The sequence below is a fragment of the Chenopodium quinoa genome, unplaced genomic scaffold (genome assembly GCF_001683475.1).
Source record: "Chenopodium quinoa cultivar QQ74 unplaced genomic scaffold, ASM168347v1, whole genome shotgun sequence".
Lineage (NCBI taxonomy): Eukaryota > Viridiplantae > Streptophyta > Magnoliopsida > Caryophyllales > Amaranthaceae > Chenopodium > Chenopodium quinoa.
This window is the reverse complement of record NW_018744991.1, coordinates 3615833-3628277: the sequence shown is the minus strand read 5'-3', so window position 1 is coordinate 3628277 and position 12445 is coordinate 3615833. Positions and strand designations below refer to the sequence as shown.

Here is a 12445-nt window from a genome sequence, read left to right as displayed (position 1 = left end):
AAAGGAAAAAATTGCATTCCATAAGCATACCAAACATTATACCACTATGGTTTCATTCCTGATTCCAACCCCATACTAGTTTGTGAACCAAACGCCCCCTAATATATTTCCTAATATGATATTAATTTGAGAATATATGTCAAAATTATATTTGATCGGTGTAATTAAGTAATTATTTCTACTTTTAATTATCGTATTCAACGTGTGTTCATTAACTTTTATAATACATTTTACAAGTAAGTGATAACATTTGTCATAGATTAAAGGTTTGATACATTTATAGGATTAGAAACAAAATAATATCACCATTTACCATTCACAATTCAAACAATCAAACCTATGAAATCCATTTTTACACATTTTCTCTTTCTCTTTTTCTCTCTCCTACTTTGCAAAACCCTCCCAAAAATCACAACCCCCTTCTTCTTCTTCTTCTCCAACTCCATTTTCTCTCTCCTCCTCCTTGTTCAAATCCTACCATGTCCAGCAACAAAGAAGAACACCCTTTAAGCTTCTCAAACCCATCTTCTTCTTCTCCAATCACACCCTCTGAAGGTGACAACTCCTCCAGTTATCTCCTCGAACCTCAGATTGGCAGCGCTTCTAACAGCTTCCAAAGCGACAGTATTCTCTACGATTCCGCCGGAACTAGCACTTGTGACCCTGATTTTGGCTTCTTTAGGCCTGATTTCCGCCAAAATACTCTTCTGGGTAGTGTTCAATTCTATGATCGCCATGTTTTTCTTTGTTATAAGAACCCTCGAAATTGGCCCCCTCGTATTGAAGCTGCTGAGTTTGATCGATTGCCTAGGCTTCTTTCTGCTGCTTTGGCTGCTCGTAAATCAGATATGAACAAAGAGGTTGTCAATTTTATTTATATTTTTATTTCTTGATTTGGGTTTTTGTTCTTTTCAATTGGGTTTGTGTTCTTTTTGTTGTTGATTTATCTATTGTTGTTAAAAGATTGATTGGTAATGTGGGATTTTTTTTTGGTAGAAGTTGATTAGTAGTATCGTGAGTATGTTTTTTGATTAGTAAATGAAATGGGGTTACTTTGTGAAATTTAGAAGGGGGTGAGATTTTTGAAGTATCTGATGAATGGTATTGAATATTAATTAAATAACTGCAATGGTGTGCTTTGGCTGGTTGTTTTGAATTCATTTGGTTTGGGTATGCTTTTTTATTTCCTGTTTCGCACTCGATTCGTGCTCCTGTTTGTTTGTTTCTAAGTTTGTCATTGTTCTGCAAAGACAGTTGATGAAATCTATGATCAGAAGTTAAGTTTTTGATGTAGTAATTGTGATTTGGCTAGTTACATTCATTCATTTTGCTTTGGGTATGTAATTCATTCGGGTTGTTGAACTAGTGTTGGGGTTGCATTATTTATTGGTTATGATTATTGTAGGACAGTTGATTTTGGTTAAATTCTGAGATATTTGGTGAGTAATGAAATACTGAAAGATTTTTTCCTTAGTTCTGAAACTGTTGTCAAATTTGTATTGCTTGGTCAGTCGGTCTAATCACTTAGTTGTTCCGAACTCATTATGATCTTTTCTTATTTTGTTGATTGGGTCTATCAGATGGATTGACTACTAAATGCAAGCTTAATTATACTTCCAAGTGGTTGTAATGCAAAATGTAGGTTTCTGGTGTTTTGTGGTCAGGTGTTTCTATTATTGTGGGGAATTTTTTTTTTTGCCCCTTCTCTCCCTCTTTCAAACTTAGTCTGAATGATTTTATAAATTGTTATAGATACGGCATATATATTTGAGGACTACTTCTTATTAACAGATTTTGAAGTAAACTTTAATAAGGCAGCTTTGTAAACATTGTAACCATATCCGTTCAGGTGATGCTATCTTTGTGGCATTTATTTATGTATCTGTTTTCTGGATTTTACAACTTCATATGCCCTTTTTTGGTCAGGAAGATATAGTTAATGCATTTATAAACAGACACGAATATGGGCTTGATTGAGTCGTCGTTGCTTTTCAGAGATACATGAATTATATATTGCTCATGAGTTGATGCTTGCATGTTATATTATTCATCTAGGATCACACCAGGGTGAAATTCAACTTGATTTTCCATGCCTTCATAATTTTCCCAAACATTGTCATCAACAACTAGAGTGGAATGTACTTTCTGCACTATGCACTTGATTGTTGTCTTAACTCAGCAGCCAGCACATTTATCAGTGAGTCATTGCTGGAGTACAAGTCTAATTACTTGTATATGTTTTGGGTTTTTTTTTGTTTTTTATTTTTATTTTTTGGGACAAGACAAGGTTGATTATTCTCTCTGTGAGTTAGTGGTAATGTTTATTGGAAATAGCCCCTAGTCATGCTGACTGCTGAGCATTAGTTTAATGAGCTTGTTTTCTTACCTCATCTATTTATTTTCTTGCATCCTGAAGACCCGTCTAACAATCTGTGAGGGACGTGATGGAACTGAAACATCAAATGGAGACGTATTAATCTTCCCAGACATGATCAGATACAGGTTCCCAAACCTTTTGATGTTTATTTCTTGTATTGTTTATATATTGCCTGTCTGCATGCTTCTAGTCTTTTGTGGTGGCTTGTTTGCTATGGCACTCATAACCTTGGGCTAAAATGCAGGAGATTGACACATTTTGATGTCGACACTTTTGTCGAAGAAGTTCTAATTAAAGATGGTGAATGGATTCCTGGAAACCCGGAGAAGCTGAAAGGCTTTTACATTTTTGTATGTTGTCATGGGAGCCGAGATCGTCGTTGCGGTGTGTGTGGACCTCCGTTGGTTGCTAGATTCAAGGAAGAGGTAGATTTACATGGTCTTCAAGGAAAAGTCTCCATTGGCCCATGCTCTCATGTAGGTGGTCACAAATATGCTGGAAATGTAATAATATTTGGATCTGGGGTTGACGGGGAAGTCACTGGGCACTGGTAAGGAGTTTATGTTTTCTGGATGCCTCCCTTTCAATATTTTGAGAGTAGTGCTTGACTTATAGATATTTGAGTTGCTCCAATAGTAATTCTAGCTACTTTATGCAGGTATGGATATGTTACACCAGATGATGTTCCTAATTTGCTTGAACAACATGTTTTGAAGGGAGAAATCGTAGAGTGGCTGTGGAGGTGAGTTATCTATTTGTTCACCTCCTTAACACTTTTTATTCTAGAACTTCTAGGTAGTGTGCATTAGGTAGTGTGAATTTTAGGTTAGGTTATGGTATTGTCATTTTCAAACATGTAGCTGCACACTTTTAACATAACTTCAGTGGGACATGGGGCTTAGGCGATGTGAATCTGGAACCTTGACTAATTGGTGTTATAAGCAGGATTTAAAAAATATAAAAGCGGTTGTAATAAGTTTGATTCTTATCTACTTCAGGGGTCAAATGGGTTTATCTGAGGATGATCAGCAAAAGGCCCAAGAGTTGAGGCTCCAAAACAAAGAAGGAAACCATTCAGGCAATAATAGACTGCTCTCTTCTGAGCTGCCGGAGTCTCCGTCAGGTGTATCTCATTTTGGGTCCAACGGATGTTGCCAGGCAAATGGAAATGCTGCATGCTGTCAATATCCCACCTCAGTGGGAAAGGAGGATGATTTTGTTATTCATGAAGGAGAAGTAAAAGTAGCCAATGGGAAGAAGGGCAAAAAACTATTGCGAAATAACAGCTACAATGGGCTTGGGAAGCGGAAGGTATGTGCCATGCCTTCATGGTTTGAGAGCTGGGAGCGTGAAGATACATACGCAGCCCTTGCAGTTGTTTGTGCTGCTGTTTCAGTTGGTATCGCATATAGCTGCTACAAGCAACTGTAAACCCTGTGTGCCTGGCTTTATGTTGTAATGTTAGTAGTGGTCTACTTGATATTTTTAGCAGTTGAATGCATTATGCATAGAGGAGAATGCAATGTGAATGTGCAGTGGCATTTTTCTCTTCTGCAATCAGATATGAAGATTTGAAATGTAAATGGATTATAATCTGTAAATATGTGTTTCTTATTGATTTATTAATGGAATATGATTTTTAATTCAAATTAGTTTGGAAAACGAAGTTACAAAGATGCTATCTGCACTCATTTATACCTCCTGTTTTACAGTTTGATAATTATCTGAACTTGGTGTGTTTAATCAAAATCAGATCGGCTTATTGGGTTCTTTCTAATCAATACTTTAGTGCCAAAATCTATTTTAAACATAATATGACATGTATAATTTGAAAGTTAAACAAGTAGATATAATTTTGTTACTAGTTATACTTGTATTCTTTTGAGAGATGTTGGCAGCCAAAGATAAGACCAGATTGACGCTTGCTAAATTTTTAATCTTGTCCAATTCTAGCATTGTTTTACAGTGAAATTGCAGAGAAGTGCACATCTTTATTCATGTCCAAAAAGTATCAACGAAACATTCAACAACCATGGTCTTCCATCCCTTGAAAAACTCTTTCTCCAGCCTGTCGTCGAGGCAACTGCCTTATGCACTCAACAAGACGCCTTACACAGTTGACAAGAGGTCTAACTCTTAGTGAAAGACAACCAATCTGCTCAATCACACCTGCTGCAATTGCTACAATGGTTACAGGTTCCATGATACAAAGATGTTTTGTTAATTTGTAATATTGTGCTGCAAATTTTGTGATTTTATAAAGTTGCATTGATGTTACAACAAGGTAGGTTTTTAGTATTATAAATGCTTTCTTCAAACGCTTATTAACTTAAATAGGCTTGCAGTTTCATACTCCATAATAGATGATCAACTTTGGACATTATTTCAAAATTGCAACATGAAATCCTAAATAAGGAGTTATTAGATTACAGGCTACAACAATATACGTTGATAGATAACAATAACCGCAGGGAACATTCTCGAACATATATAATCATTTATCAGGTGGCTAAAAGAAATTATACAAGATATTATGATATTTGTGAATATGACCTTCAGTCCTGCCTAAGATATATAAGTAGAGGTACAACATCCGCTAAGGTGGTGTTTTCATGCCTCAACCACTTCCAACATGCCTGCATTGAGGTAATCCAAAGCATCGGTAATACATAATCGAAGATGAAAGTATGCTCTTCAAGGACTAAAATCTGTCATGAAGTGATTCTTGGCCCCAAGCATTGGTGTCTAGCAGATTGCGGACCAAAGGGTGAAAACCCTTTCTGGTATTTTTCTATATCAGTTAATTTTGATGTCTAGATCACTTATCTGTTTCGAGAGCGATCTTACAAGCCCATTCTGATCCTTCTGGTCTTCCAATCGATGAAATTCTGATTCTATGGTTTTAGCAATTTTGGCATCGTCGGGATCAGGCTCAGGGAACGCCACATGGAAGGACCCTTGTTGTTTCAAGGGTGCTGTTGGAGCAGCTTGCTCCCTGACATAGTTATATAGTTCTTGATGGAAGGGGTGATCAAAGGAGAAACAATTATCATTCATCCCATTTCTAGAGTGTCGAGAAGACCCAGACCCTTCTCTCTTACAAAAATGTGGGAGACATGCATAATCCATAATCTGAAAACAGGTTGCATTTCACAAATTAGTCAGCCCATCATGATGTATTTAGACAACAAAGGTATCCAAATATTTCACAAAGTAGGAAGAGGGAAGGGAAAAGATTTTTTTTTTTTTTTTTACTATATTGAAAAGTGAATCAGATCCTCCATTTCCCTTCCCTTCTTTTCCGCACATTCATATCAAAACAAGGGAAAATTGATCCATTACTTTCCCTTTCCTTCCTCTTATAACACTTTCATGAGTTTCATCCAACACATTATAAAGGTATCCACAGTGAAATACAGAAGGGTGTTTCTGTGCCACAGTTTTGGCAAGAACATGTTAAGAGCATATACAAGGAAAAAATTATTAAGAATAAAACTATAGTCTTGATAAGGTATCTATGTCAATAAATGAAATGAAAGGAAGAGAAAAAAATAACTACCCGTGGCATTTTTTTTTCCTATCCTTCCCGAATTGGCGAATTCCTCAAATTTTTGAGAGAAAAGGAAAGCGGAGATTTCAAGTTTCTATTTTCAATTTCCTCTTTTTCTTACCAATACCCATCTACTTGTATAATTCTATACTTTGAAGCCAAAAATGGTAAACTCATTTATTCCATTTCCCTTCCTTTCCTTTGCATCCAAATCCCGATACAAAACAAGACATAAGTCCTATAATCAAAATTATTATGCATCAATGCTTTGTCATTTGATCTTTCACTCTATAGCACTAATGTTTAACTCCACTTAAAACACTAAATATCCACCTAAGTACAGTAGTCTATTAAAGTATACTAGAAAAATCCCAAAAATATCCAGGTCAAATTGTATTGGACAAAAGGGTCTGACAATAATCATTTTATCTACCTGCTGAATACCCATCGAAAGTTAGTAGTTAAGATGGATCACAATAAAAGAGTGAACACTAAACAGGTGAAACTCTACAGCTAGAAGGAATTCAATCAGCCGACAAAATAACCTATCAGTCTACCCCCTCCCTTCTCATAACTCTTCTCAAATAGGATTTTCCTCTATAATTAGAAACCATGTTTTTCTGAACCTGACATTTCCAAGAATATGTGAATATAGTATATAGTAAATCATGTGCAGATATCAAGAATATAAATCTATCTGATCAAAGGAATAGTGGCTTCATACATTCATGCCAGATAACATATTGCAGTACTTTAGGATTTCAATGGCTCAGTAAATCATGCAACTAGGATTTTGGGAAAAGAAAAATGAAGATTGAGAACATGAATACTAAATCGATGATCTAAGAAGCAATATTACTCCGCACTAAAGGAAAAAAGTTTACCTTCAGTAACTCGTCCCTGCCACATCCTTGAAGAACCTGAATTTTCTTCCGAGTCCTTTCTTGCAGAAGAGGCCTAACAACCTGTTGACTTGCCATTAGAGGTGGACCACCTTTGATAGCATCTACTTTAAGTGGAAAGAATTAAATAAGAGGCAAACCTTCCAACATGCTGAGAATATATATGGTGCATTTACGATGTAATAAGTATCAGTTTTCTCTGGATAGTTCAAGTCGTCGATAGTTGTTATTACAGTCAGCAGCTGCAAATGAACAGAAGCAATAAAATGAGTGTCGGTCGCCATATTTAAGGTAAGATACAATCAGTTCAACATTTTGTATAAAGTAAAGAAGAAGGTAACAAAATGAATAGAGAACCGTAAAGAACAGATTTGAAGAAAGAGAAAACAGGAAAAGATGGAATGGAACAAAAAGGGCAGGTGTGGGGGACTTGGGAGGGTATATTATTCTTTATACTGAAGATGAGATTCCGAGGATATGTTCCCATCGCCAATTAATGGCATAGAATCTATGTAGCTGTTCCCACCAATTTGGACTAAAGTTGGTAAAGGTATAGTGAAGTGTTGAAATGATGAGATTCCAAGTGAAGTGAAGCAACTTCCAACCAAAACTAAGGACAAGGTCTAGACAAATTTTTTTACGTCAAATGTGTAGTCCGATATCAAATCAAAGGAACCAATCAAGTGGAAAGACAATTGATATTTTATCCACACTCTCAACTTACAAAGAGTCCAACAGTGACTAACTTGGGTCTTAGTTTAAGCCAAAAGCTAATTACATAATTAAGTAAATTAAAGCTTTGATCCAAAGTAATATGGAAAAATAGTCAAATAATGATAAGGAGCAACAAATGCAGGAATGTTTGGAAAGTGTTTAAAGCCCCTATAGCCAAATTATTAGTCTTCTCCAGCTCCGATCATTTCACAATTTTCTCCTCTACATAACTTACAGGATATTAATGGGACAATGAAAGAATTGAGTAGAGAACCATTAATGGTTTAAAAAGATACCTTTATTTGATTAAGGGCGGATAATTTTAAGCCAGTCATATCAAGCACCTTGATGCAGCTACTAATCAATCGTCCACACTTCTGTGACGCCATTGGCTGCCGAACACAAATCAAAAGTCCTTTAGATATAGAAAAACACATATGTGCTCCACATGAATACACCCATACAGACATCTATTCATACTCAAATACTCACCATTACAACACGGTCTCTGTATTCATTCATTTGGATGTGTGACTGCACGTAGTAGTGGACCTATAGAAAGAAATGTGATGCAAATAAGAAATAATTATAGTATTTATATACAAGAGTAACAAAGTATAGAAGTTAAAAGCAGAGAGATCCTTTTAAGCCAAGCAATATGTTTTGAACAATCACAACACTACACCTTTTTTGGCCAAACAGACAAGATTTTTCCCTACCATTCCAAGCAGCATGCCATGGCAAGAAACAGAGAACCTACCAGGAATACCTAATCTTACAATCAATCATCAGTAATTTAGAACAGTTTAGTGAAGCTGCAAAGCAGAAAACTGCCGGACTGCCCGTGGAACATCTTGTGTTTCTGATCTCAGTGACTAATAAGTCAGTTCAACTATCTCAATGACTCTGCCAGGGCAAACAGAGAGCTTATCCAGAACATTAAAATAGCCAAAGTCCCAAACCATGAAGCATTAATCATCCACGAAATTAAATCAGTCTAATGAAGCTGCACAAAATACAATAGCCCATGGGACATCTTGATCGCAGTTCAATTATTTAATTAAGTGTCGAAATTCGATTCTTTTTTTTAATTTATTTTCTTTGCATTTATCGTAATGCAATAGTTGACACTGCAAGAGAAAAGATACATATAAAGCAACTCAATCCCCTAATTATCATTCAACACACTTTCTAAATGGTAAAAAGGGCCAAAAAGTGATTTACTTACGGATGCTTTGTCATATGTACTATGCCCCACACCGACAGCAATAACAGGCATACCCTGATAAACACAGAAACCACCTTCAGTTGAATTAATACAATTGCAATTCTGTATTGAGCAGTACCAGAAGCCAAATGCACCCAGAGGATATAGATGAAGGTAGTTTACCTCTTTTGAGTAGCCTGAAAGTCCTACAAGCTGAGTGTCACGCACTTTTCGGTACAGCTCCGCAGGAACTATTGGTTTCTGGGCAAATGAAATTACTGGATTAGAATGTTAGATCATACATACAGGCTCCTCATGATAATCCACCCCTCATATAAAGACTCAAACTTCCTAAAAGACATTAGTGAATAGTGATAATATCATCAAGACTAGTGAGTTGTATGACCTGTCTCCGGAATGTAACTAAAGCAGTGATCATTAGTTGCACTTACTGTAAGTATATTGTCAATATCATTTTGCACCCTCCAATTTAAGCTGTCAACCAACTGCAGAAACTCATTAATGTCAGATAAAACTTCAATTTAGTGTGTAGTCTAAAGGAAATCTAGAATGTATTTAGCAGTTTCAACTGAAATCAATCTTGATTACCATTTTCTGTGCCTTCTCGACATTCCAATCCCTAGCTCTGAGAAACCTCATATATGTATCAGTAGGGTACCCTTGATGCATATTCTGAAATACAGCACGGAAAATAGGGCCGTTAATTTATAATCAATGCTAGTCCAAAAAGATATAAGAAAAATAAGCTTAACCAGTGCAAATTTTTTTTTTTAAAAAAAAAAAAAAAAAAGAACTACCTGCTAGATCAAGCATAAATCCACAACACCAACTCATGCTAAATGCAAGTAATAACCAATAAACAAATTAAAGATGAATCACAACTCAGTCATTTCATTGTTAGCAAGCCAAGAATCATCGAAAATTCCAGCAGCAAACTCGATAAAATCATCACCACAAGTCCACAACCATCAACAGTTTAAAAAAAAAAAAAGGATTGGAATTTACGACTACATCTAACTTTAGTGGCAGAAAATTTCATCAAAATCCGAAAGACAGCAGCCTCACAAACGGATCTAGTGGTGTACATGGAGAACTGGCCATAAATGATTCTTTGATCAACCATATAATGATAATAGTTTACCAGATTAAATCTTTTGGATCAAAGAGACATCATTTCACAGTGTCGGTGCTCCAACATAATTCAATCACAAAGACAAGATTCTTACTCAAATTAGCTACTATTACACTCAATTAGCAAATTGTAAAGATCAGAATTAGTCAAATTTAGTGACTCATTGACCAAATTGAATCAGACCATTAAACCAAACAATCAATAAAAATAACATTAAATCACAAAATCAGAAGATAATAAATCCAAATCAGTAACCCAACAAATTTAACTAAGATGAAAATCAGATCAAAATAACCCCAATTACACTCAAAAATAAAAAGTAAAATCTGAGATTAAATTATAAATAACAGAACCAGTTAAACTAACCTGGAAAGTCTTCTTCAGTGATTCATCAACTGCAATAAAAATGCCACATTTGAAGAGATTACGAAGTGTAAATCAAAGATCAGAACTTTTTAACTTCGCTTTCAAAAGAAACAAAAATCCCAAAGAAAAAAAAAATAAAAAAAATTGGGGGTGAAAATAAAATTAAAAATGAAAAATAAAAATTACTAACCTCCTTCCATCAAAGTTTCAAACTTTTTGATAGCATCTTCATTAGCAATACCCATTTCGATTTCACTGGAAAAAATTGTGAAGTGGGTCCTCTTAAAAATGAATTGGGATCCTTAATAAGAAAAAACCCCTTTTTTTTTAATGTTGTTGAGGAGAGAGAAAGAGAAAAGGAGGAATGAAACTGAGTTTGAAATTCACACCCACCCTGACTGGACTGTCCTCTCTGCAATCTGGAATTTGCTCCTCTCCTTTTATGATGATAGAAGAGTGAAATCACAGCGCTTTCTTTCTCTCTCTATCTATTTCTCTTTCTCTCACTAAAATTATTTATAATATTAGTACTATAATTATTGAATGTTGACAAGATTTTTCACCATTAAAATCAAAGTTTAAATACTGTATGTAACAGCAATTATACTGCTTAGAAAAAAGAAAGATTACTTTTTAAAATAAAAATAATAACATCTGTCTAAAAAATACATGTATCAATGTATGGTATAGAAAGATTATTACCTCATGTATTTAATGTAGGGCCTATTTGATGATTATTCAAGCATTTACTTGTAATTTCTTTTTTTATTTTTACAATTTTGGAATATCCTTATCTTTATCTCCGTTCCATGAATTTCTTCTCATTTGTCTCGAAAGCAATCAATATTTTGACCCAAATTAAATTTCTAAAAAGTTGATATTATAAAAAATTTGTCTTGAATCAAATCTTTGGTAACAAAGTTTCACTTGATAATGTTTTGCATTTGTTTATGATATTTCTTACCTCATTTTTTTCCATTTAATAATTTTGGCACCTTCATCTTATTCCATCTTTCACACCCCCCCCCCCTTTTTTTTAATAACGATACCCTCTATTACCCCTCACATATCATATTACACGTTTATTTACTTTTTTTTTTACTTATTTTATAGGAAACTAAAAGACACTCAACCTAGCAAATCGGAACATTTTGGTCAAATCAATCCGATTTATTACATTATATTTATATATATATATATATGATATTAATAAACAAAAATCAATAAAGATTGGACTGAATCATTATTTTATGCATAGTTATAAACATGGAAGATCAAATAAGGTGATTTCATAAAATATCAATATACAAGAGTATTATAATGTTAAAAAAGGTAATTTTTATAAAGATAAAAAGCACGCATTAGTATGCCCTCCTCATGAGGGTAAATTATACAAGTTGTATTAGGAATAGAAATAAAGCAAGGCTTAATTTCCTTCGTTATCTAAGGACTATTCTACTTTATTTTGTCTATATTTGACTTTTGACCATAGCCATAGCTAAAAACGTAGCACTTGGTAAATAAAATCAGCTATAATTTTCTTACTAAAGCAGCTTGCACATTAAGGGTCTGTTCCGATTGACTGAACTCAGCTGAACTGAACTGAACTGAACTGAATTGAACCGAGCTGAACTGAACTGAACTGAACTGAACTTATTAATTAGTGATTTTTAACTACGGATTAGTGATCTTTGATTATTTATTGATATTTATTACTATACATATGTGTATATACAAATGTACATATTAAAATATTTACGAAAAATATACTATATAATTATAATTATAAAATGTATGGAAAATATATTATAAAATGTATGGAAAATATATTAAAAACTTGAAACCTCTAATTTTCTCAATGAGATTAACATTAGAAATATGTTTCAAAAAAATAGAACCATTTGAACAATGAATTGTATCAATATTATTATTGTTATTATTATTATTATTAATTATTGATAATTATTATTATTATTTATTGATTATTATTATTAGTATTATTATAGTATTATTATTATTATTGTTATTATTATTATTATTATTTATTGATGATTATTATTATTTATTGATTATTATTGTTAGTATTATTATTTCAATTATTATTGTTATTATTATTATTGTTAATATTATTATTATTATTATTTTTATATACTATTTATTATTATTATTTTTGTTG

The 12445-nt window shown here is 33.8% G+C and overlaps 2 protein-coding genes across 2 annotated transcripts; one reads left to right on the top strand and one right to left on the bottom strand.

Annotated features, from left to right (window-relative positions):
• Nucleotides 1–303: 303 nt before the first annotated feature.
• On the top strand, nt 304–4026 carry LOC110707049. The gene is made up of 5 exons (XM_021885076.1): nt 304–860; nt 2417–2502; nt 2622–2927; nt 3036–3119; nt 3376–4026. Exons 1-5 carry the CDS (start codon nt 480–482, stop codon nt 3806–3808), a joined length of 1290 nt encoding a protein of 429 aa, XP_021740768.1. The 5' UTR covers nt 304–479; the 3' UTR covers nt 3809–4026.
• Nucleotides 4027–4734: 708 nt separating this feature from the next.
• On the bottom strand, nt 4735–10825 carry LOC110707048 (phosphatidylinositol/phosphatidylcholine transfer protein SFH2-like). The gene is made up of 11 exons (XM_021885075.1): nt 10460–10825; nt 10270–10298; nt 9360–9443; nt 9203–9256; nt 8934–9011; nt 8772–8825; nt 8036–8095; nt 7840–7935; nt 6970–7071; nt 6812–6892; nt 4735–5509 (listed from the first exon to the last, which is right to left on the bottom strand). Exons 1-11 carry the CDS (start codon nt 10512–10514, stop codon nt 5174–5176), a joined length of 1029 nt encoding a protein of 342 aa, XP_021740767.1. The 5' UTR covers nt 10515–10825; the 3' UTR covers nt 4735–5173.
• Nucleotides 10826–12445: the final 1620 nt, after the last annotated feature.

Excerpts from the sequence above, each read along its gene's own strand:
- LOC110707049 (XM_021885076.1), top strand. The coding sequence starts at position 480 with ATGTCCAGCAACAAAGAAGAACACCCTTTAAGCTTCTCAAACCCATCT. Across the intron at positions 2,928-3,035 it reads GGGGAAGTCACTGGGCACTG|GTATGGATATGTTACACCAG; the intron begins GTAAGGAGTTTA and ends TACTTTATGCAG. Across the intron at positions 3,120-3,375 it reads ATCGTAGAGTGGCTGTGGAG|GGGTCAAATGGGTTTATCTG; the intron begins GTGAGTTATCTA and ends TATCTACTTCAG.
- LOC110707048 (XM_021885075.1), bottom strand. The coding sequence starts at position 10,514 with ATGGGTATTGCTAATGAAGATGCTATCAAAAAGTTTGAAACTTTGATG. Across the intron at positions 9,257-9,359 it reads TCGAGAAGGCACAGAAAATG|TTGGTTGACAGCTTAAATTG; the intron begins GTAATCAAGATT and ends GAGTTTCTGCAG. Across the intron at positions 7,072-7,839 it reads CCGCCCTTAATCAAATAAAG|CTGCTGACTGTAATAACAAC; the intron begins GTATCTTTTTAA and ends GTTCATTTGCAG.